At 39.4% G+C, this 26,263-nt stretch overlaps 1 protein-coding gene across 1 annotated transcript; it reads left to right on the forward strand.

Moving 5' to 3' along the window:
- rps6kc1 (ribosomal protein S6 kinase polypeptide 1) lies at positions 1-25,077 on the forward strand. Its single transcript, XM_041976070.1, has 16 exons — positions 1-171; positions 2,248-2,283; positions 4,635-4,755; positions 4,957-5,072; positions 5,161-5,254; positions 5,339-5,392; positions 5,527-5,949; positions 6,950-7,074; positions 7,223-7,321; positions 9,023-9,070; positions 9,621-9,753; positions 11,637-13,298; positions 14,212-14,301; positions 20,221-20,303; positions 21,929-22,024; positions 23,532-25,077. The coding sequence occupies exons 1-16, from the start codon at positions 31-33 to the stop codon at positions 23,631-23,633; spliced, it is 3,423 nt and encodes a 1,140-aa protein (XP_041832004.1). The 5' UTR covers positions 1-30; the 3' UTR covers positions 23,634-25,077.
- Positions 25,078-26,263: the final 1,186 nt, after the last annotated feature.

Raw genomic sequence — 26,263 nt, forward strand, 5'->3', positions numbered from 1 at the left:
ACCTTGTCACTGACTGGAATCAGAGGATGAATGTGTACGGCTAGCTTTGGCAATGTTGTCATTTTCAGAATGATATCACAGCGGGACAGAGGAGAACTCGCTCGTTTTTATACTGTGACCGATCCTAAAAAGCACCAGAAAGGCTACACTGTGTACAAAGTCACCGCCAGAGTAAGTAAATGGAGGCTGGGCGCTCTGACAGTTGGGGGAAGCTAGTTGTTATTAGCTAGCAGTCTAGCTTGAGCTGTGCTAGCCAAGCTAATGTGATGTAGTTGCAGTGTAACCTCTCCATGATGGGCTGGTAGTGGTAGCAGCCTAAAGAAACACTGCATGTGTACCACGAAAACTTTAAGCTTTAATTATAAATGATGTGTATTTTAAATGATGTGTTATATTTGTGTCCGTTGTGTGTTTTCTAGTGGCTAACTATTGCCAGCATTTATAGCCATACTGCTGGCCAACTGCCCAGAGGGATGGTTTATAGAGAAATGGTGTCAATAAAGAAAGATGAATAATCAGGTTAATTGTGGCACAGTGTATGTTTGTATTAATAAGATTACTCACCAAAATACCTTAAAATCATAGTCAAATTATAAGCCAATGGGTCTACTAGGTAAAAACTACAATGACTCCCACCTCCACCTATAAAGAGGTGAAACACCTGGGGCTCACACTATGAACAGGTTTCACATACAGAAGGTTTATTTGGATTTTATATGTTAAGAAAGCTATTCTAGCTGGTTATCAGTTAAGTAAGCCAACACAGGTTTTCATCAAACTATGAGAGACTAACTTCATTTTAAAGAGTCTGGATCTGGAGATGTACATGTTTCAAAAGAAGGACAAATTATAATTCGTTTAAATTATGAAGAAAATAAAAGTCCCGACTAAAAGCGGCATATCTGCCAAAGCCCAGGCCAGGTTGGAGAGCTGCAGACTGTACAGATTTAAGTAGATTTAAATTTGAATATAACAGCATTACCTGATTGTTGAGTTTCCTATCATGAATTATAGGGATTTAGTACTTTCATCTGTATCTATTTAAGAGAATAGATACAGATGAAAGTACTATATATATATATATATATATATATATATATATATATATATATATATACTTTTTATTTATATTTTTTATTTATGTTTTCCAATTAATATTTTTCCAAGAGAATTGATGTTTAATATTTATTGCTGTTTTTATGTGTTTATTGCTTATTTAGACCCTTGCCTGTTCAGGAGCAGGTTAGGTTTGTAGCACCAGCACTGGTAAGGCACACTGCTGGCCAAAAGAAAGACGCCACCTGGATTTAACTAAGCACATATTTGTTAGCAGTGGAAGAAGGTAATGTGGTCACATGAGTCCAGATCTACCCAGTTTCAGAGTGATGGGTGCATCAGGGTAAGAAAAGAGGCAGATGAAGTGATGCACTGTGGGGGCAGTGCTATGATCTGCAGCGTTATGCAACATCATGTGCCTAAAGAATAATGTCAGCTGAAATCCTGAATATACTGAATGAGCAGGTTATTCCATCAACTTCTTCTTGATGGTACGGGCATACTCTTTAAGATGACAGTGCCAGGATTCATCAGGTTTAAATTGTGGAAGGTAGCATGAGATATTATTTTCACACATGGATGGGCCACCACAGAGTCCAGACCTGAACCCCATTGAGAATCTTTAGGATGTGCTGGAGAAGGCTTTGTGCAGTGGTTGGACTCTCCCATCATCAATAAAAGATCTTGGTGAAAAATTACTGCAACTCTGGATGGAAATAAATCTTGGAACATTGCAGAAGTGTTTTTGGCCAGGCAGTGTATCTTTTTGCATTCAGGTCTGTCACTTTTATTCTTACTTTGTTACTTTCTGTATTTATTTTAAATATGTGTATTGTTTGCAACTTGTTTTGGTAATATGCTGCTTGCGTAGTGATAACCTATAATGATTACAGACGCTGAATTATTAATTCTCTCAGACTTCTAGCCTTCAGTGAATTCAGTGACACTACAGCCTGAGTTTTGTTGTCTCTGATTGGTTGACATCCTGCATATGATGTGTCTTGGTGATGTCCCGTTCTAACACTCAAGACTTTCGTCATTTGCTTTATAATGCAGTCATTGTGGCACTCAGAGCTGTGTCTTCCCTGCTTGCGCTTGTGACTGCCCGACAAGAAAGTCTTTGCTGTGAAAAGTAGGAAACATTTGCACAGTTTCCAAATCCATGAGTTTTGTTCTTCCTCTTCCTCACAGATAATCTCGAGAAAGAACCCAGAAGATGTCCAAGAGGTAAGAGCTGTAGTTTGTATGCAGCTTTAGTCTTTTATAGTAACTTGCAGTCTGCTCTTAATTATTGTTCTGGCCAGATAATTGCATTTTAAAATTGATTCATAAGAAACTTTAAGAGTCTAATATAATATTTAACCATCCTACTATCTTGTTAAGTATCTACTAGCCTGCAGTGAACACACACATGCATGTTTTCTTGCGTTTGAAACACTGAGGAATGCAGTCGAGCCTGGAACCAGAGCTAATGCAACAGGCATGATGTCAATTACTGCATGTGTATCTTAGAGTCAGTGTGAGAAATGAGAGAGTTTGCCTGGATACACACATACAGTTGAAACCAGAAGTTTAAATACAGACTAAACTTCTCCTGTTTCAGGTTGGTTAGGATTACCAAATTTTATTTCTATTTGCTAAATGCTGCAAAAATGGGAGAAATAATATTTTACTGAAGCTGCTATGACTTTCTTCAAAGTCAGAAGTTTACATACATTTCCTTTGTATTTGATAGCATTGCCTTTAATCTGTATGACTTGGGTCAAGCGTTTTGGATATCCTTCCACTAACTTCTCACAAGTGTTTGCTGGACTCCTGATCCATTCCTCCTGACAGAACTGGTGTTGCTAAGTCAGGTTTGTAGGCCATCTTGCTTGCAAAATTTTTTCAGTTCTGCCCACAAATTTTCTAAAGGGTTGAGATCAGGGCTTTGTGATGGCAACTCCATAACGTTGACTTGGTTGTCTTTAAACCACTTTGTGACTGCTTTGGCTGTATGCTTAGGGTCATTGTCCATTTTTAAGACCCCTCTGTGCCCAAACTTAAACTTCCTGGCTGATGGCTTGAGATAATGCTTTATTATTTCCAAATAATGTTCTTTCTTCATCATGTCATCTATTTTTTGAAGTGCACCAGTTCCTCTTGCTGCAAAATAGTCCCACAACATAATGCTGCCACTGTCATACTTTACAGTTGGAATGGTGTTTTCAGGTTTACAAACTTCCCCCTTTTTCCTCCAAATGTAACGATGGTCATTATGGACAAACAGTCCCACTTTTGTTTCATCAGACCAAGACATGTCTCCAGAAATTAGGGTCTTTGTTCATGTGTGCATTTGCAAACTGTAATCTGGCTTTTTTATGTTGCTTCTGGAGTAATGGCTTCTTCCTGGCTGAGTAGCCTTTCAGCCTATGTCGTTACAGGACCAGTTTGATTGTGGATAATGACACACTCTGAACCAGCTTCAGCCATTATCTTCACAAGGTCTTTAGCTCTGGTTCTTGAGTTGATTCACATGTCGGACCAGAATATGTTCATCTCTGGGACACAGAACCTGTCTTGTTCCTGAGCAGTATGATGGCTGGACGTTCCCATGTTGTCTATTTTTGCAGATAATTGTTTGAACAGATGAATGTCACACATTCAAGCATTTGAAAATTGCACCTAAGGATGAACCAGACTTGTGGAGCTCCACGACTCTCTTCCTGATGTTTTGGCTGATTTCGTTTGAATTTCCTATAATGTCAAACAAGGAGGCAGTGTGTTTGAGGTGTGGCCTTAAAATCCATCACAGGTGTGCCTCCAATTAATTCAGATGTTGCCACTTAACCTATCAGAAGCTCCCAAAGTCATGTCATCATCATCATCAGGGATTTACCACATTGTTTGAAGCCATAGTAATCATTGTGTATGTAAAGTTCTGACTTTAAAGAAAGTCATAAAACCTTCACTGAAATATTATTTCTCTCATTATTGCAGCATTTAGCAAATAGAAATAATTTAGCAAATCCTAACTGACCTAAAACAGGAGAGGTTTAGTCTGATTTAATTTCCAACAGTAAGAAAACAAGGTTTATGTATCTTTTTCACACTGTATGTAAACTGCTGGTTTCAGCTGTGCCTCTATTACCAAGTAGTGATTCAGTTTGGAGTCATGTTACAGAGTTTACCATAAACATGCTGCCAATTCAACATTTTACCAAGCTGGATCCTCATCTTAACATTAGCAGATTAAGTACTTTGTGTGAGAGTTGTGGTATTTAATATGTTATCATGTAACATAGAGATAGTTATTTTAACTTGAGATATGAGTTTTAGAAGCTGTTTTTTTTAAACTTGTTTTAAGTGTTTATCGTTGTCTTTAATAAAACATAATTGATATTAGTATATTGCAGATAGCTGATGATTGGTGAAATTATAATGAGCTTACATCCACAGACGTATCCAATCAGCTTTTTTATTTAAGCAGTGTTGGGTAAACAAAACATATACTTTACATCTTTAAGCACATTGATTCCTGTACTCCTCTCTTCAGCCGACTTCCTGTGTGTCTCCATCCATGCCTTCTCTTTCTATAGATAACGGTGTGGAAGAGATACAGTGATTTCCGGAAGCTACACCACAATCTGTGGCAGCTGCACAAGAATGTATGTAGCCAGTCTGAGCTGTTTCCTCCCTTTGCCAAGGCCAAAGTCTTTGGTAAGAACTTATATCTTTCATTCACCTATGTTAGACATTTAAACTGAAAAGACTAAGAAGACATACGTTTTTTATGATTGCATTAGAGCATTCTCCTACTGCTCTGTCTCTTTAAGGCAGATTATTGCTCTTTTAGTATCAGCAAGCACTAAAGTTACTTGCTTAATGTATGTGTCATTGTATATGTGTATACATGTATAGGTCGATTTGACAACTCTGTGATTGAGGAGAGAAGACAGTGCTCTGAGGATCTCCTGCAGTTCTCTGCAAATATCCCTGCTCTATACAATAGTCAGCACATCCAAGATTTCTTCAAGGTATTTAGTCACACTCATGCAGACACATGTTATTACAGAAACATTATTCACTGCATTACGCAAATATTTATTATTTATTTCCTTCAAGGGAGGTGACGTTCATGACGGTTCAGAGCTCATTGGACCAGCTGAGCCCTTCTCTGACTTCCTTGCTGACAGCTTATCAGACTGCAGTTCTGATGGTACTGTTCTCCCTAAAATCTTTCCTGTGATGTATAATGATCCTATTTTAGTTTTTCTTAGAGATGTGTGGACATTTTTTTCAGTTCAAAGAGACATCGGTGGTGCAGAAGATCTGACGATCACATCAGAGTATGGAGGTAAAATTTGCTTATGTATCAACTGTCATGTATGTGCTTTGAGTTGAACTATATTTAGTATTTTGGTGACCTGCTTGTGTATATTCATCTGTCTCTGTTGCATTTAAATTTTTTTTTGTTTGTTTTTATTCCAGGCCCGTCCAGTGACAGCGACCTAACCTCCCTGGCGGTGGATACCGATTCTCTGGCTGGGTTGGATGATGGCATGGCCTCAGGTCGCACCTCCCCAAATCAGCCACAGGGGGGAGCCACTAACATTAGCACTAGCTGCAGCCCTCGATTGCCCTCCGTGCATGAACGTCGTACTCCATCACCTGCCCCTGTCCCTGCCTCCTCAGCCCCAAACCCAGAGGTCAGCTGGCCAGGTCGAAGACCGCTCTTCTCTGGCAGTCTGAAGAAAACTAGTGGCAGCAACCATAAAGACATAAAATCGGACTACCTTGACAAAGCCACTGAGCTCATCTGTTTTGCTGTTCAAAAGGAAAAAGAGCAGGACTACCAGGCCGCTATTTCATACTACCGCAGTGGAGTCGACTTGCTGCTGCAAGGAGTGCAAGGTTAGAAAGTAATTTTCTTATAGGTCAGTTGCTTCCACTTGAGTGCTTCTTAAAACAAGAACATCCCTGGAAGGCTTGTTTTCATTTTTTTTTTATTTATTTATTTGTCAGGGAAACTAAGTTATGTAAAGGCATTTTCTCTATAACTCAAAGTTAAAGGATAGGACCTTAATATTTAAAAAACAACCTGATATTCTGTACTTTCAGACTCCTCAAAATATAATTTTGACCCAACATAAGAAACATTGGACCTCTGGGTATCCTATAGTGTCTGGCACTGATATAATTTGGATCTTGTGGACTGTTGTCTTTGTGGATCTGGTTGGTTTCAGCACATCCCTTGAATGCTTCATCAGATTGATATTTGAGAAGTCTGTAGGCATGGTAAAAAGTTTATACTGTCTGTTTCCTTTTGTCATTCCTGATCAGCTTTTGCAGTGTGGCGTTGGCCTGCTGGGGAAGTCTGCTGCGACTGGATAGTAGATTTTTGCTACAGGGGTTGTAGTTGGTCTCATAAATGCCAAAACCGCAAGTTAGCCAGTAATGTGTTAAATTTTAGTGATGACTCAGCTGTGTGTGGTTTTTATGCTGAGGACTTTAACTAGGGATTATGTTTATAAAAGCAGTGGTTAGAATTATTGTCTGGCCATGCTTAAAAAATGAAAAACTATAATATTAGCATTTTATACCCAACATAAAGGTAATAGTATAGTAAATGCAAACTGCAGGTGCACTAATTTATAGCTTGTGATAACCCTGTCAGGATTCATAAAAACCTTATTAACCACCAACATCCACTCTGTAAAACAGGTACTGACTCTGCCTTTGCCTGATTTCCATCTCACACCCTTTGCAGATGTCTAACTAGAAACTATAATAATAATTTAACATACTCTTCAGGGTGTCATAATAATAGCTTGCTTTATTTTTTTGTAAATGCCTTGCCAATGTAAAAACTGGTTTGGAAACACCAATCGTGAATCTTACTCACCTCTTCTAGGTGAGCCGAGTGCCACAAGACGGGAGGCAGTGAAGAAGAAGACTGCTGAATATCTGATGCGTGCAGAGCAGATATCCAGTCAGCATCTGAGAAGCAACATGGGTCAAGGATCAACCCAGACAGTGGTGAGTGGAAGTGAAATGTAGTTGGCTGTTAGTTGTTTGTTATGGTGTGTGAATGTTGTTATCTTCACAATACCTTGAGAATTTGTGTGAGTCAGAATTTAAATTTTATTCCTTCAAATACTGATTTTAGTTCAATCTTTATTTCAAGGCCTTTGGGGCTCAGTGCTGCTCTTCTACTAGCAGAGGAGGGCAGCAGAGTCCATCTGATGAGCTGGTAGCCTACAGGGTCTTAGGAATCGTAGATAAGGTAAGCTCACTATTAATATGTCTGGCAACCTGGAGCCGCATTTTTTCTTTTTAAATATTTATTTTTTCATTTCTAAACTCTGTGTTGAGTTTTTAAGTGTTGATTATGAGGTCAAGTTAATTTCTATAAGCAATTACTAATTTTGTTGAAAATAAACTTTTAACTTTGGGACATTTTAATGTGAAGAATTTTCTCCAAATAACACTTAAGTTGAATTAACTCACTTATTTAATCATAAGCTCAACCAAGAATGTGCACAGTATCCATCACAAATTTCTCCTCCTCATGCCCTTTCCTTCTTCTGTCGTCTCTTTTATCTGAGGCAGTAAAATGTAATAGATTTATTAGATGTATGGCAAGGGCTTAGTGTGTATGTTTAGCATCAGTTATGACTACCACAAGGTCAGTTTGGGTTGCAGGTCCTCTAAACCAGCTGCCGGTGAAGCAACTTCACCACTCAGCCATGAAATGACTTGGCAGGCAGCTCAGAGAATGACACACAACATTGAATCTGTGATGTTTATCCTACACACACACAAAACCGTAAGGAAAATGTTGACACAATCCCAACATGTGTTACTTTACTGAGGTAGGCACATAATACACAGTGTTTCAGAAACTATTCAAGCATGCTAACAAAAAAAAGTTATCCAGCAAAAACATAGCTTTTCCTTTCTCTCTGTCTCTCTCCAGCTACTTTCTTCTTTTGCTTTAAATGAGGACAGAGGGGACAGATGGAGAGAGCTCCTCACCCTAGTGCCCATCCTGCCCCTCCTCTCTACCTCCCCCCTTCCCTGATGTTTGTTTCTTAATTATATTAGCACCCTGGCTAGCACTGCCACTCTGTTTACTCACAGCTCCATTCATATCCATTTAGCTTGCACCTGTTTGGTCCCAGTCAGGGTCGCATGGAGTATAAGCACCGACAACACATACACCGCACTACACACAAACACACTCCGGGTCACATACATATGCTGAAACTCTCCCCTGAGAACATGAGGGAGCAGAAGAGCAATGGAGATGTCAGAGAGAGAAAAGGAGGGCTGATGAAAGGAGGAAATGAAGACATTAGGAAGAAAAAGAGGAGGCAGACCTGGAAAGCTAAAATGAGGAAAGAAAGAAATGGCTTATTTTTTGTTAAGATTTTGGTATATGTAGATGATTTACAGAGGACACTGCTAACCATTACTGTCATTTATGATACATTGCATATCTCTGTGGCCATGTATTTTCAAGGAGCACATATGCTCGAAAATGGGGGGGAAAAAAAGCTGGGCATCTTATTTAAATAGAAATGTGAGTGAACATCTTTTTTTCTTTTATGCATTCCAGTTAATTCCCATTCTTCCTGAAAACTACTTTCCTGTTTTTAAATTGATAAAATGTTGAAAAATATTTATTAGTAGCAACCATAGACTGTTATAACTAGTTTGGCATTTTTTCCCTTGTTTTGCTCTTCATCTGCGGAGCTCTGTAGGCACATTTTAGCCTCTGTTATATGACAAGGACTTAGTTGCTCAACACAGCAGGATCCAACATGGTAGTGCCGTTTTTTCTGGTTATAATTTAGTGATGTACATTTATCTTGCAGTGACATTTATGTGTGACCCAATCAAATCACTGAAAAACACCACTACATCATCTTAGACTGCGTTTGTCTGTTCATACCCAGCATTCAATGGCACTCTTCCATCGCAGGTTCTCCTGGTCATGGACAAGAGAACACAAGAGACGTTCGTCCTGAAAGTAAGTTTCATATGCGTGTGTGTATATGTGTGTTTTGCCCCGCATCCCAGTCGTCCTGACTGTAAGTGTGAAGTGTGCCAGAAGCCCCTGTGTGTGACCAGTGTAATTGATTCTAATGGGCCTGTCTCTGTCAGCTCCTCTGCTCTCAGGTGTGAGACGTGTGCCAGATGCCAACACGCAGCGCGGGCACAAATGACTCCACTCACACGCATGCATGCATACCCACACACACTTGCATTGAACGTGACGTTTACATGTAGCGCTGATAAATTTGTGTGGCTCCTTTATAGTCATTTGTTGTTTGTAGCTTGATGAATCCAGTGACTTTGGGCCGCCATAGGGCATAGCTGGCACTTTGTTAATGGAAGGTTTCTCCTTTGCAGCACACTCTTCCTCGTTACTTCACACAACCAAAACTCCACCTGTCTCCTCTTTGACCTACCCGTCCCCAACTTAATTTTCCTAAAATGCATTTTATTTATTTTCCTCTATTACTAAGATTGCTTTAAATTACTAACTTCTTTCTCTCCTGCCTTATATATTATTTTAGGGTCTAAGGAAAAGTAGTGACTGTGGGCGGGTTAAGAAGACTATCATGCCTCACTCTGTGCCCCACATGGTTCAACTGAGAAAGTTCATTGTCTCTGAAGACACCGTTTTCCTTCTGTTGCAGTATGCTGAAGGTAAGAGATGCATGTCCTACTCATGTGTTTTAATCTTCCCTATTTTGTCCTCTTAGCCTCCACCTGTCTTTTTGCAGCCATCACCTGATCCTTCTTTCTCTCATCTCCTGCTCTCTCTGTGCCCTTGTTCCAGACAGATGTTTGATAGAGATGAGTGTGTGTCACAGGTCATTATTCTGAATAGCAGGTGGTGTCATGCTTCATTAGCTATGCCAACACCTGGGCCTCCTTACATCCTACTCACTCTAGAATGTATCTGTAGGCCGTGTGTGTGGGTGACTGCGTACAGTGAAATGCAGCCATATTTTTTAAATGCCCTGTAACCTATTCACTTTGGTGTAATCCATAACGACCCTCTGCTAATATTAGTGGACAGTATTAAATATCAAATGGAGCTGTTCAACATGATTTAATAAAGCTAATCAAATACCGGTTCAATCAGCGTTGAGTTTCAGAAAGTCCAGGACTATTCCTCTTGCCTTTTATAGTGTTTTGTTTCTGTTGATGTTAAAGAAGCTGATATGCTGAATGAGGACAAAAAGGCAGTCAAAAGGAGGCAGTGACCGGAGTGACATTGGACAAAAAAACGTGTGGATGGTTTTACTTTCTAAGCCGTCGAGCTGCCCCACTATCATTATCATTGCAAACTCCCTATCCATTTTCATCACACACAACAGATGCTAACTTCCAATTGCTCACTTTACAGCTGTGTATGTCTGCATGTTTGTGTGTGGGGCTAAATCTGATTGTTCTGATTTGCAGAAAAAGGAGATGCACATTTGTATACCATTAACCTTTGAAGACCTAATGCAGCTTATGAGTTTTACTCATAAGGTTTTAATGCAATAAAGTCAAGAAATGCTTGAAGATCTCTAAACGTACTCTGTGTGATGAATAGTTTCTGATGATTATATCAGTTAAATTACTTGGTTATCTATAATAATGTATCTGCCTTTTATTACTTAAAAAGCCAAAACAGTATAAAATATGCAGAAATGTCTTAGCAGTTTAATTGGATATTTTTTTTCTAAAACTATATGATTTAATCTTCAGTGTGAGTTACTAGATTTGCTTTCCAGACGAGTATGCTATCATATCATATCATAGTCAAACTGATAGAGGAAACTTATTGTAAGTGGTCTTTTAAGCCCAGAAAAGTCCAATTTCAATCATTAAATCCCAACAGACATAACTGACGTCACAGCTTGACAGCTGTAACTTGAAGTTTACAAAATGCAAAGTGGTATGGAAAAGTGAAACTATACACAGTATTACGACAGCACATTAGGCATTGAAACAACAGATTTCCATTAAGGGAAAAAGAAAGCCGCTTCTCCAATATGTACTAAGGTTGCGCTAATTGGTCATTTTGCATCAGTTAATTAATCTAGTTGGGCCATTTCTTTTAGCTACTTACTCAGTCAGGAAACCCTTAAACAGAATAAATCTTATGAAGAGATTTGAAAACTACATACATTTACAAAAGGTGTAATAAATATCCAGTTATTCTTTTGCAAAGAATTATGCTGAAGTCATACACCTATGCCTACAGATGTGCTGATTAATAAAAAGAGCAGATGTTGGTGTTAAGTCTTTGGAGGTTGTGTTTTACACAGTGGTGAGTGTTTTTGCAGACTCTCTTTCTACTTTCATAACAGTCACTTTTTTTTTTAGGAAAAAAAACCACGAGCCTGGAACTAAATTTAAACTATTTTTAGTGCCATTGTTAAGTCCTTCAAATGTTTCCTGAAAAAGTTAAATTGGTGGTTAAGGAATGTCGTAATCTCAAAATAGCGCATTATTTCCCTCTACCTCCTCTTTTGATCTCACTATCTCTTAGGTAGTATGAAAACTTATTAATGCTATGTTTCTTCCATCTTAAGGTGGGAAGCTGTGGTCTCATGTTGGAAAGTACCTTCAAAATTCCAGCCCAGAAGAAAGCTTTGACATTCCTTTTATCCAGAAGAGCCGTACAACAGCTGTACACTCTCCACAACACACAATACCAAAGCTGGATGTAGGTTCAGCCAGTTGTGATTCAGAATCCATTGCTGGTTCAGATTCTGTATTCGGCCTACAGAAGGATTCAAAGCACCCCATCAGGTCCCCTCTTAAAAGTGGTCTTCCTCCAGGGCTCATTGAACACACTGGAGCTCAGTCAGACTCTGGAGCTACTTCTGAAGAAGAATGCACCAACAGTTATTTGACACTTTGCAATGAGTACGAACAAGAGAAAGTGGAACCAGATGCACTAGAGGTAGAGGATGAGAAGAGTGAGCAGGAAGTGCTGTCATTAGAGGTGCCTAATGCATCGACTACTATGTCCTCACGTAGCCGCTCGGTTCTAAGCAATGACAGCCTTTCTTCCCCTATCAGTTCTCAGGAGCTTGGCTTCTTCAGTGAGTTGTCTGACAAAAGTGCCCACACCCACGACAATGACCAATACTGTGTTGAGGGACATGATCACAGTGAAGTCTTTAGTCCTGTACCGTCCCCTGCTGTACCTCTTTCCTTGGACGAGTCCAAACACACGCCAATGGAGTTTTTTCGTATTGACAGCAAAGACAGTGCAAGCGAGGTGACCTGTCTTGACTTAGGAGAGCAGCGGTCTTCTAATAAACAGAGCCCCTTGTTTTCTACCTCCGACCTGAGCTCCAATGTCACTGAGGATCTTCCAGAGCTGGCTCAGGAAGTCAAGGGCCCCAGCTTAGAGTTTTGGGGGTTGGACTGTAGTGATAAAGGCTCTAATGAGTCAGTGCCAGTCATCTCTTTCAAGGATGCAGTTGTTGAGGATGAGGGCCATCCACCAGACCTATTGGTCAATCTTCCTGTGATGAGTGGGACTGTAGACTCTTTACAGGAGGAATTAGAAAATTCAGGAGTGTGTCTTGGTCTCGAAGTCACAGCCTCTCCTCAGAAATGTATCCAGCCTGATGTTTTGCAGCTTCATAGCCAGCATGAGGAAGGGGAAGAGCAGCCGCTGGAGCAGGAGCCTTCATCTTTCTGTACAGCATCTGCAACCTGTGGCACTAGCGTTGCATCAATATCTCCTTTCAGTTCACTATGGGACAACAGCGTGGCATTTGGACAAGAGGCCTCTAACAAAGTATTTGATCACCCTGAAAGCCAAAACAATGACCTCTCCCTTGACACAGGCATTCTAGATACAAATTCCCATAGTGAGAAACTAGAGCCCTCTACAAAAGTAAACACTGACTTGGTTCCAAGCCTCAGTGACAACAGCACAGACTACATCCCAGCCATGAACGGGACTCAGGCCTGTGCAGTAGTTGAGAGTTTATTGGATCTTGATGGTGAATCATCAAGAGTTATTAGTAATACAGGTGGCAATGAATTTGATGAAGAAGTGTCGCGGCTGTTCACAGAGCTGGACGAGCTGTCGCTGGCTGCGTCCCAAGCTCGAATCCCAGAGGAGTTTGTACGATGCTGGGCAGTAGAGATGGTGACAGCCTTGGATTCTCTGCACCAAGAGGGCATCATCTGCCGGGACCTGAATCCCAATAATATCCTGCTTGACCACCAAGGTTAGATAACTATTTTCAACAACTTCTGCCAAGTAAGCTTTTGCTAGATCTCTGCTACTTTATTGTGCTTAGGGCTTTGTTTGCTTCTATTTTAATATTTAGTGTGTTGTTGCATAATGAGAAGATGGTATGCAGTGTGTTCTGGAGGAAAATAATGGTAACCATTCTGTTTTGTCACAATGTTAGATAAACAGAAAGTTCAGGGCAAGATATTATATATGTTTAGCAGCTTTTTTTTTAAGACAAAACTATTTAAAATCAACAGTGTTGCTAGCTGCTTCCCTCTCACATTCTTCTTTTCATTTTGTTTGTGTTCAGAAAAAACTAAATAACTTCCCATACGTGAAGTCAAAATACTGTTTTCTTTGTGCTGGACTGAAAAAAAATGCCTTTAATAATCAATCACCTTCTAATTTATTTATCAGGGCGAAGGTTCCTCTGGAAGGAAAAGTGTTGTTTTACCATGAGGTCACAGATTCCCCCTCAACTTCTTCTTTTGTTGTCCTACAATCATCTCTCTCTACCTCGTTATCAACAAGCATCTAATTAGCTGAGTGGCTGTTTGCGTCTCCCTGGTGGTAATTATTGTTCTAAAGGGCCCATCAACGGCCTAGTGTGGTGCATCAGTCTGGCTAGCCCAGGCTAATGGCTACGGCTACCTAATGACACCATTAGTTCTAATGATAGCGTTAACGGGTAGCTGCTAAACAGGAGTAATCGCCAGGGCTGTTTGCTTGAAATGTTCACAGAGGGATGTAGAGAGGTAGAAAGAAATAGAGAAAGGATGTGTTCCAGAGGTGGGGGAATAGTTTGAAAAGTGGAATGTCTGAGTGACATTAGATTTAGTGAACTTAACAAGAGGCAGTGCATCAGATGTAAGTTTGACATGTTTTATCTTTTCCTCCCTCTTTAGGTCATGTTCAGCTCACCTACTTTTGTAGCTGGTGTGATGTGGAGGAGTCCTGTGACAAAGAGGCCATTGCCAATATGTACTGTGCACCAGGTGAGATACACACAAATAATCTGATACACTTAATTTCTTTTCCTCTGATCCCTTCATTCTTCCAAAGCCTTTCTTTGTGACTCCTCCAGTCACTCAGTGGATTTACATGGAACAGTTTCTGTGAACAAAAGCTGCAGATTAAAACTGACAAATCTTTTGCTTTTATGAGGTTAGGGTTGACTTTATTCAGTATATACATGCTTTTTTCTGAAGGAAGAAGACCTTAGTTGTGCTTATAGGTTAGTTTTCATAACTATGACTGTATGGGACACAGTGGATATAAATTAGAAATTGAATACAGTTGAAGTGCAGACTTTGAGCTTTAATTCAAGTAGCTAATTAAAAAACAAGCCTTTTTTGGAATTGCAATCATTTTTGTACACATTCCCTCATGCAAGGCATTAATTGCATTCATGGAGTTTTCCCGTTCATCTTTATCGAGTGCAATGCAGCACAAACATGTAGCGATCAGCGGATCTTCAGTTGGAGAATATTCCACTTCCGCAACTTCAGATCTTTCCCAGGTTACTTCGTAGCACATTTTGTGTTAATGCTCCAACAAGCTGTTCTGCAGTTGCCTGAATCTGAGCAGGCAGCATATCCCTATAATCTTTATTTTTTTTTTTCCTAATTATTTACTTTTCAGAGATTACTCCCCCAGTACTTGTCCAACAGTTTTCTAACCTGTCATGTCTGTTCTCACTGGCTTTGAATGGTTTGTGGTTTCTTTGCTCTTTTGAAGTCGGCTTTTAAAGGTAAACTGGAGCGTGATTTTTCATCTAGCTACATGATTTGAATAGATTTTTCGTTACTACTGAAAGGATTTTTTTTCTTTCAGAATGTACAAAATTACTGAATATGTGCAGGCTTTACCCTTTTTGAGTCTGTTGTCCAGATCTTTCCCATCGAAACAAATGGGACTACATGCTAAAGAGCTGTCATTTCTAACGTTTTATAAACTAGATTTTAGTACCATCAAACTAAACATCAGTATCTTCATGTTTGGCCCCCATCTATTATATAACTAGCTTCAGTTTCTTTCTAAACAGATAAAATTCAGCCATATCTAAATACCTCGTACAGTTGTATATTCTGATGTTGCTCAGTCTTGTTGCAGTTCTCCTGTTGTCCTGTAGAGTGTGGTGTTGTGCAGCAGTCGGCCAGTAGTGCGAGAACCCCTTGTGGTTTTCCCAGCTGACTTGTGGCAGCTCTGGCATGCTGTTTAAAAGCTGCCTAAAACAAACTGCTGCTAGACTACAACAGCAAGTCTCTACTTAGCACTTCTATGTGGTGCAGGGTATTGTGTGAGTATGTGTGTAAATGCAGTCATCTATAGGTTGCTGCTTTTTCCTTTATGGTTTTGCTCTGAGTGTATATATGCACACTGGACTATTTGATGTGTTTAAGTGAATTTCTCTGAGCATTTTTTAAACTGAAAATACAAGATGCTCCACTAAATATACAGATTGATCATATTTATATGGCCTCTTCCACACTGTTGGATTGAACTATTCTTTCATATCCATCTACTCTCTCAATCCAGGATGGTCACTTCAGATTTAAAATCCTCCTTGTGTCTAGAAAGTACAGTATCGCACTGTTGTAATAAATCTGAGAGCAACAAATGCTCCGTTTAATATCCAAAGTGTTCGTTCTTTGCAGCAGCCTGTTTAAAAGCTTACCACTACAAATAGAAGCATTTTGAGGCATATGTTTTAGTGGGCTGCAGTAAATGACCTCAGGAGACAGGAGTAAATCTCAAACTCTGAGTTCTATGAATAATGCAGCTTAAATTCTAAGTGCAGTGCAGAGACATGTCTGCTACTTAAATCGTTGTGTAACAAATTTCTATTTTATTTCTGGGCAGTGGGAACTTTTTACACAAGTCTCAAGTGTGGGATTGTTGGATAACCTGTAATATTTTTTTACATCCTTGTTGGATGCTGGAAAAATTGCTGTGTTGAAAGAAATATGATTCTGGCCAAATGTATACTTTGCATCTAAATGGCTGCCACAGCACTAATAAATAAAATTACTAAGTGAATCAAATGATGTATCTGTTTATGCTAAAAAGGTATTTATTAGTTTAAATTAAATAGCTAGCCATGAAAAACTGAAATGTAATAGATTTAATATGATGGAAAACTAATATATGGGTTGTTACTGATTAATCAGATTTCAAACTCTTCAGTTATGTTAATCAATTAACAATCATAGTTTTTGTCCCTGTAGACCTAAGATTCAAGTCAGTTTAATGACAATTGTAAGCCATCTAGCATGCAGCTTTTTGAATGTTAAAAGGGTCAGAATAAACTTGGATTGTTATAAATAATTACATTATCTACAGCAGTTGTAGGATTTGACTCACAGTTGTCTCGACTTTGCCATTTGCTCCCACAAGTCATGAAACAACGTTCTGATAAAAAGGAGCTGTGAGCTAAATTAGATGAAAACTGACCTCAGACCAGGTATGATAGTTAAGACACTTGATCCCATGTGGATTATTTGATGTAGTACATATTAGATTCCAGTAGGGGGTGTGTTATACTGCTATGAAGTTAAGAAAAACAAATTGGCTGGTAGTGACTATTCTTCAAGCGGACAACTTCTTCTCTTCTCTTTTTTTGTTTTGTTTATTTGACCATTTTTATTCTAAATTCAGTCACCGCCATTCATTACAAAACGATAATGATCCTTCACTTAGCTTATTTCTATTTTTCCCAGTGCTGACATTAATTTATATGTTAATATATGTAAGTACATATGAACACACATACATGCACAGATGCAGAGGCTAGTGAGTGTGTGTCTCTCCTGCCCTTGTTATGTATTGCTGTTTATCCAGACAGGGTCAGCTCTAGCAATGGCTTCATTCCTGATGACAGATTTATGACTGTTTGCCAGAAACCTAGCAGGGGGCCTGCTGTGACTGAATGTGCCTGTGTGCATATGTGTTTGTGTGTGTTAGAAGGAGGGAGGCTGTTTTTAAAACACACATATTCACACCCAAAAAACACGGGAGTATACTTGGAAAATATGGTGACAGGGTATTAATCTGTTTATCCTGCACTTGTGCTTATTTATTTTCTCACCATTTTGTCATTACTGATAAACATCATCTGGCAAATGTTTTGTTCTCTGACAAGAAAAATACAAGCTGCTGAGTTATCGTAGCATGACCTACTTAAACAGAAAAGGGAATTGTTTATTGTTCTGTTTAGAAGGAAGCAAAGCCAAAACTGATTGTCTTGATCAACTAAGAAAAGGGAAATTCAGTATTCTTCCTCTCTGAGGTAACAAGGCTGTCACTGAGGACTTCATCATCCTTTTTTGTGATTCTTTTACCTGCTCTCCTGTACACGATCTCGTGGAAGATAAGGTTTAGTTCTGCTTTTGACACTGAGCTGTCATCTCATTGTTTTGAATTGCTTTTCAAGGAAGACTTTATTCCCAGAGAGTGTACTTCTGCTTTATCTGTAGCCAGACAGTAACAGGTAACAGGTTTATTTTATAGTTTTTTTTTTAACAGATAATTTATTTGATTATTACCATAATCTTCCCAGCAGTTTCACCCACAGTTTTTGGTATTGGCTCAAATTTATGATGGCAGGCTATCATCCCAGCATCATGATGCTAATGTGTATTAATTTAACATTTCCAAAGAAATTTTTGAGTGGATGTCACAAATTTTCCTGTTGCAACACCAAGATAAAATTTAAAATATTTTTTAACATTTTGAACAGCAATGATGATGTCTTTATACATCTTGAAATCCAAACAAACGCCTGAGGTTGGATCACAGTAAAACTAGGGTCCTGTGTTCAAAACTAAAATAGAAACACTGGTGAATACAGACACGTCTCTTGAACTTGGTTTTATGTTCATGCTACTCTTTTAAAACCATGTTTGTTTTCTTTACATCGTGTCTTACTTCTTTGTGTTTCGTTGTTGAAAGGTGTTTTACAGTTAAGCTTGATGTGGTGCATCAAACACCAACCTTTCCTTACTTCCTACCTGCATCTGCTTTACTTCCTCTTTTTGTGATGGCTGCCAGTTAAGGTTTTAGGGAAGTCTTTCTAAGAGGAGAAGAGAGAAAGTTCCTTATGGCCCCCATGAGGCAGGAGATGGAGTCAGATTAAGATACAAAGCAGGAGGGAACTGCATTGTTGAAGGGAAAGGGAAGGAGAAAAGGCCATGAGGTGAATACACCGCATTGTTGTCTTGTTTTTGCACGCCTCAGCTCTCCTGCTTTTCATCTGCTGCTCAAAAAGAAAAATGCCTGGTTAGTGTAGGTATGTCAAGATTGGGAAATTTACACATCGGGTAGCACACTGTAACTGTGTGCTTTGAGTGACCCATGGCCTGTGGATGCTGTTAATTCTCCCTTCCCATCCTCTCTTTCTCTATCTCACTTGCTCCCTTCCTCGCTCTGACAGAGCGGTAAGTGTAGCCAGTTCCACTGTACTCTCCCTGCAGCTCCTTAGACATTAATCCATTGTGATGACATCGACCTTGCTCTGAGACGCTTGTGAGTATGTGTGTGTGTGTCCAGTATCTTCCCTCCAGCTCATAACTACACAGGTATCACTGGTCTGTTCAATGACGATCTTCTCTCCTTGGCTGTCATAACAGTGATCCTGGGGAGCCCTGAAGACTGGTTGCTCAGTTGGCTGTGTGTGTGCGCGTTTGTGAATGCGTGTGTGCGCGCATACGAAACATGTAAGTCGTATCATAACCCTCTCTAACCTTGGCTGTAAGAGAGCTGCACAGGGCCCTGGGGTTCCCGGCAGCCTCCAGGAGACGAGGGGTCTTTGTCTAATATGCTTTCCCAGCTGAGGAGCGTGGTCCCTGGGCACACACAGCTGTGACCCTGGGTCCCGGCCTTCTGGGTGACCAGACCTCCTTCCCTCTGGAGAACAGAAGAGAGGCAAGCTGAGCAGCACATGAGGCCATCTGGTACTCAGTGGAGCAACCACACAGCAGCTACACATGGATGTCACTCTTGCTTTCTGTTTCTTTCTACAGTGAAGTCTTTGGCCTTCAATCATGACAGCTTCAGGCAGGCTGTAGAAAGAGTCAAACTTTTGATGGCAAGTTAGAGAAGTGAAGAAACTTTCCTTTTCCAGGGCTTTACCATTGTTACATCCTTGTAGGTATGACTCTATTTATACTGCATTATAAGGCAGTCATGTGGTCGCCAAGATGAAACACTGGTTGGATCATTCATCCAACAAATAAGCATTTGATGAAATATCTTTAAGCTTAAGGAGTTCAGGAGTTTACCATTTATCCTTTATTTCCTGCACTTGTCAGACCAAACTGTCAATTAAATGGGGAGGAGAGAGTCTGCAGATTAAAAGATAATGAAAATAACCATTAGCTGAAGCCATAAGCCAAGCTAGAAATAAACGTGCGAGTAAAGAAAACAGAACATGTTGTGTTTGAGTATTTGTTACCAAGTGTTCCTGCTTTACATTTCTTGGTGTGTGTGTGTGTGTGTGTGTGTGTGTGTGTGTGCTGTGCAAGTGTGTGTTTGCATTCGAGGTCAGGTCATGCAGATGGTGTGAAGTTGCAGCACAGACGGTTTCCTCAATTTAACTGCTTTTTATTATGCAAATCACCCTTTTATGAGACACACACTTTGTGTGTGTGTGTGTGTGTGTTCGCACATTTGATTGTGCCTATGTTTTTGTCCTCTTTTTTTAATTGATTGTATATTTCAGTGAAATCTTTAGTAATCCAACATCTTATTTGGAAACTCTGTAATGCAGAGGTAGGATAGCTTGTAAGTGTGTTACTATCTGATCAGGTTCTTTTTTCACATTGCAGGTTAAATTTTCTGGCATGTGTTCTTCACAAGTGCATGAACGATTTCTTGGTTTGTTATTTTATTGATTTTTGTCTTTGCTGTTGTTTCAGAGGTAGGAGGCATTAGTGAGGAGACGGCTTCGTGTGATTGGTGGAGTCTGGGCGCCGTCCTGTTTGAGCTCCTGACAGGAACGGTGAGTCAAAAAGTAGATAAAATGTTTTTTATCTCTGTTGCTAAGGTGTTGTGAGATGTCTGTAGGTGTCTTGGCTTTCAACTCTCTCACAGTCTTTATGGTCGTGCCAGATTGTGTGTGATTCTGCGCGCGTGTCTGTATGTGTTTGAGTGGGTGGAGTTTGTTTTTTTGGGGGTGCATGTGTGTATGTGTTTGTGTGTGAGGTGTGTCTTGGCTGTGGTCTCTTACTCTGGTTCTCGGGGAGTGCCAGGGGTGTCGGTGTGACTTTCTCCCCCAGTCTGAGCTCCATCTGCTGGGCCATTGGGTCAGCTCTCCTCGGGCCTCTTTTCTGGCTCCTGGAGCATCACTGAGCTTGGAGCACGCCCACTTCAGATCAGCCTGGAAGGTGAAGACCTGGGCAGCTCTCAAGGCTCTGCACAGGAGCAGAGGGACCATCTTTCAAGACAAGCTTGAAAAGATGGGGAGCATTTCCTTGATTTTAGTTTTGGAGACAACAGATACAAATCCAGCGTTTGTACATGCACATGCTAATTATAACTTCCTGCTCTTGAAGGACAAATATGCACACAGAGGGAAGAACAGTCGTCCAGTGCAGCTGCAGATTGTTGCTTTAATTTTTCATTCTCTACTAAATTTGAATACATTTTAAATGATTGCCAGTGGGCATGTTTTCATATGAGCCATCAGTGCTTCTCCTTTTTGGCTGAAACCAAAGTCAGGGTGTTGGGTGAGTGTTATGTTTAACAATACACACCTACTTACCTGAGTACAAAAAAAAAAAAGAAAAGAAAACCCAGTCACACAGATGTCTCCTTTGATGATTATGTCTTTGTACAGCCCTGGCAAGAATACACACACCCAGGCACACATAGTGTCTCTTGATCCTTGCAGGATAAGATCTTGCCTGGAGCAGTCTTAACTGCAGCTAGGAACGCAGCCAGAACTCCTGCAGCAAGAATCAGGAGAGGGAGCGAGGCAACAGCCCTAACTGCTGGAAAAAAACACACAGGGTCCTACAATACAAATACAAACAGTTTAACAGCTTTAACTCACTCCCCACTCTCTGCTCTAGCATTTTTTGCTTGTCACTCTAGATGTGTGCAGCATGCAGAGATTAGTCATTATTGTCAATTATTTGAACAATGGGGGCATGCTCTGTGGTTACAGAAGCTTTTGCATCAATTGGGTTCACTTTCTCTCACTTTGAACTCCACAGTTTCTCCTTATCTGAACTGGCAATATGACCTGATCAAGTTCTACTTTAAAAAAACAGCTAAAAATTATTTCATATTTACCGCTGATTAACTTTTGTACCTTCCAGTAAGCTTACCTGAATAAACGAAGAACAAACTCACCAAAAACAATAATATTTTTATTCTTTCTGTGACTTTCACTCTTTCTCACACCCACAACATTTCCAAGAAAGAGCAACATCAGTGACATCATTACCTTGTTGTTGGTGGGATCAGTGTTGTTTCAGGTGCTCTGGCTTTTTGGTCTCCTCCTATTTGTCCAGTTCTGTTGCACTAACGTTGACTTATGCCCTGCTGGGGTCAGAATGTTCTGTGTTTTACATTGATGGTTATCTGTGTCTCTTCTTTCCTCCACTCCTTCCCTCTGCACAGTCTCTGCTGCGCTGCCATCCAGCAGGAATCGGTCGCCACACAGCTCTCAACATCCCCGAGTCTGTTTCAGAAGAGGCCAAATCACTGCTAGAGCAGGTGAGAGTAACCAGAGTTTCCCACCTCAGACATTTAATTTTTCTTTTTTGTCTGCTGGAAGGTGAAGTGACAATATGGAGTTATTGCACATGCTTGGTGGTTTTAAAAGGCTACTTACAAATGTTGAATCATTTTGCTTGCTTATATGTTCTTGGTCAGCCTGGGTTTCATCCTTTACGTACATTTCATTATTATTTTATTTTTCTTCTTTTTAATTACTGCATTCATATTTTATTTTAAATGTACAGCCATCTTTACAGACCCTTTTTCTACCCTACTAAATCAGCTTTGGCCTTGAGACTGCAGAAATAACCACAGAGATGTGTTATTAAGTAATAAAAAAATTCTTATCTGGGTATCTTAAATACTTGTTGAATGGGAGATTTTCAGTGTTTAGAGCATTTTTTTCCAGTTTGAACTAATCTTCTTTTTTTTTTTAAATCCTGATAAATTGTCTCAAGATGACTAAATTATACTAAAGATGAGCAAATTATACTAAAGTTATCTAACTTTTCTTTATTTTTTAACCCCTAAACTTACTCAGTGATTTAGGCTAAACATTTGAAATCCCACTCATCCTCTTATAACTTTATATGCACTTCCTCTGTGGCAAATTTTTTTTTTAGAATTCTTTTGTCATAAGCATTTAGCAAAGTGGAAAACTAGGAATGAAATTCTAAGTGGGGAATACTTAAAAAAAAATGTTGACTTGACACTACATAGCTTCATGCAGAATTTTACATTCATTGAGTGGACCACACTATATTATTTCCATCCCCAAAAATGTGTTTTGACAAGAGTTTTCCAATAGTGAATATGAAAAAAAATAGTTTTCTGTGGCAGCAATAATAGGTTCAATGAAATAAAGTAGTAAAAACAAAAAGTACTTTCAGAATATGCAGAAGCCGTTACACTACTGACATCACAGGGCTGGTACAAGGAAATGATGAGTGAGATCTCTAAATATGCTACGAAAATAAAAACCAGACATTATAACTACCTTAAATGATTAGGAATGTGTGTATTTTTCAGACAGATTATGAAAGATAAACAAATATATGCCACTCATGATGGACATGTCCTAAATAACAGTGCTGGCACCATGCTGATATCTTAAAGCTAATTGCAAATCCTCAAAACTGGTAATCTTTAGATGTACATTAACATGGTTAGCCTGGATTTCTCTCTGCTTAATGGAGGTCAAATCTGACATAGATTCAGTGTTGTTATGCTGTGAAGGTGACTTAATATATGAACTATAATTTGCCTTTTTTGTTTTTATTTAAACTGTTAAATATGTATAAATATCCAATGTTTAAGGTTTCAGTGCCTCCGATCCTCAATAATAATACTTGGTTATGTTATAAATGCAGTAACTGTATAATGGGGGATTTGTAGCAAGCTTAGTCATGCTGTTAATCAGTTTGTAATTCTTCACACAGTAAATGCTGTTTTTTGACACACTAATACTTTAATGTCCACCTGTTTGACTTGCCCTCCTGTGCAGCTGCTCCAGTACAATCCAGTGGAGAGACTGGGGGCCGGCGTGGGAGGGGTGGATGATATCAAATCCCACCCGTTCTTTGCCACCGTGGACTGGTCCAAATAGATGCAGCGAGTTGTGGATCCGTGGAAACCAGCTGTCCCGAATGGGTTCCCTTCCAACTAGACACACAAATGCACATACGTTAAATCCAGATTATACATTTCCACACAAATCTCCCATATTATGTATTCACACATGCTCGGATTTTATATAAAGTTTGACAAGCAGCAGTAATCCCTTCTTTGCAAAGTTTCTTTGTCTCATTAACTTTGTAAAATGTTCGGTGCAGGGAACGCTTCACACATGTGTGGTGCAATTACTTATACAGCAAGTGTGTGCACTGAGTGGCGATCCAACAACGCTGTTGCTTTTGCCCTCCTTATTCAGTAGCTGTAAGCCAAAATTTTATGAATGACTGACAGGTGATATCTCTGTGTCCTCATGTTTTTGCTATATTGATGAACTACTGTAGGGTATCCAGTCAGACTGACACAGGCTTATCTCACTTTATCTTAACATCCATGTGTGCGGTACACACTTAAATCATTCCTTATGGAGCCCTATGAGATTTGCTGACATGGGGTTGTGTTGATTTGATCTAAAAACTGATATCTACAATTTCTTGCAGTACAGAACATATTAGCTGCAAACCAGCCAGCAAACACTAACATAGATGGACACTATGCAAAGCCAATGATAAAAAAAAATGTTTAGAGATGGGGGTGGGGGTTGTTGTTGATTTGTATTATTAAATTATTTAATAGATTATAGCTAGAAAACAGGTTGTATAAAAAGACATATCTTATGCCCTCTCTTTATGCGGACAGTAAGTTTTTCAGTTAAGCGAGAATAAAGAAGAAGGCCCCAGATACACATTTGTAATCAGACCTTTTACAGTTTGAAGTTGCTTTTATGAATATGAAAAGAAATTCTCAGAATTTTGTGCATGTGATATATTTAATACAATGAAAATGATATTGAACAATAAATAACGTGTCATGTAAATATACCTTTTTAAAAATGTGCTGAGCAAAATGCACACCCAGGTGTCAAAATCATAATAATGATAATATCTTGCCAATCAGTTGCTACCACATTGGTCAAATCCTTGTTTGAGTGTGTGTTTTGTGTTAGAGTAACACATCCACCAACTTAAAGCTGATTTATGATATCTACAGTAACTGGTTTACATTTTTATTGTTACAGTACTTGCCATATATCACTTCTTGTATAATCATGTGAGACTTTTAAGAGTTGTGAAGGCATATTAACCATGTCTGATACATTTGTCTAATCAATACATGGAGAACCACTCCTCTGTAGATACTACACAGTTCTCCTTACCATGCGTGGTTACCAAAACGTAACGTAAATTACCAGCTTCATATTCCACCTGTTTTTTTAAATGAGCAAGCAGATTTTGTTTTCTTTTTTTTCTATAATGCCCACTCTGTGTCGTGTCAGTGAACTCTGGAAAAACAATAAACATACCTGGATGAGTACATGAGAACAGCTTTGGTGCTTCTTGTGTGTTTTGTTTGTTCTGAGGCAAGAATTTGCCTTATCCACTGGACAGATGACGCTCCTAGAAAGCTGCTGTCACTCCAGCTGAGTGTCATCATAATCATAATATGAGATGGCATGCACATGCAAACACACATGCAGTGTAGTTATACCCAGCTACCAGCTGACATGCAGGGCACATTTGGGTGCACTTACTGTTTTTTTGCCCCATTGTTGCTTGTGTAACTGCAACAACAGGGCAAATGTGCCATTACAAGCTTCTAATTAGATAAAATTATACATTTAGACTTAAATGTGTGGTTTTTATACGGATTAAGCAATGTAGTACTGGAAAGGTAGATTCTCCTAAGGCTGCACCTCTGCGAGAATAAATGCAACCTGAAGAGATGTGTTTTTAACAAAAATCCAAACTGCTCATGTTAAAGGAAACTTGCTTATTTGTGTTAATTAAAGCACGATGTAGTAGCTTTACAGTGACAGCCAAGAGGAGGTTCCACAGGCTCAGGAATAACAGCCTGAGGGCTGCATGAAGAGTAGGAAAAGCTCCCTGCTGCTACAGTAGAGCTGGGGTTCAGAGGTGATGCACTAAAGTCAACAGCTGCTTAACTTGGCTTAACATGAAGAACCTGGAACCAACTCCCCCAACTGTGACCAAGTCTAGCAAAATCTGCCAAACACCACATGTAAACATAACATGTTACATGTTTGTTATATTTGTACAAAAACTGGATGCAAATATCATTTGTAATTTTACAGAGGTTAATATTATAATCTAATAAAGTCAGTGCACATGTGTGACGCTTTGAATTTTGAACAGGTCATACAGAGAATTACACTGGAATTTACATGAAAATCTCTTGCTTAGGAAGAGCTGTGACAGCCTTGACGAAACAAAGACATAAGATTCTTAAAATGCATTGTGACATTAAAAGGTCATATTTCTAATCATACAGATATAAAATATCAGCAACATTTATTGTGGAAAAGATGGTGAAGACAGAAGATTTTAAAGTATTTAACATTATTCAACTGTGAGGTTTATCTTTGATTCATCTGCATATAGTTGCTAATTGAGAGTGTTAAAGAGATTAAGTTAAACTTCAGTTATGGTGTGGTCTGGTGTAAATTTTAACCCCCTACGAAAGAAGAAAGAGTGAGCAGAGAAAAAG

Source organism: Melanotaenia boesemani, chromosome 22 (assembly GCF_017639745.1).
Source record: "Melanotaenia boesemani isolate fMelBoe1 chromosome 22, fMelBoe1.pri, whole genome shotgun sequence".
In the NCBI taxonomy this organism is placed as follows: Eukaryota; Metazoa; Chordata; class Actinopteri; order Atheriniformes; family Melanotaeniidae; genus Melanotaenia; species Melanotaenia boesemani.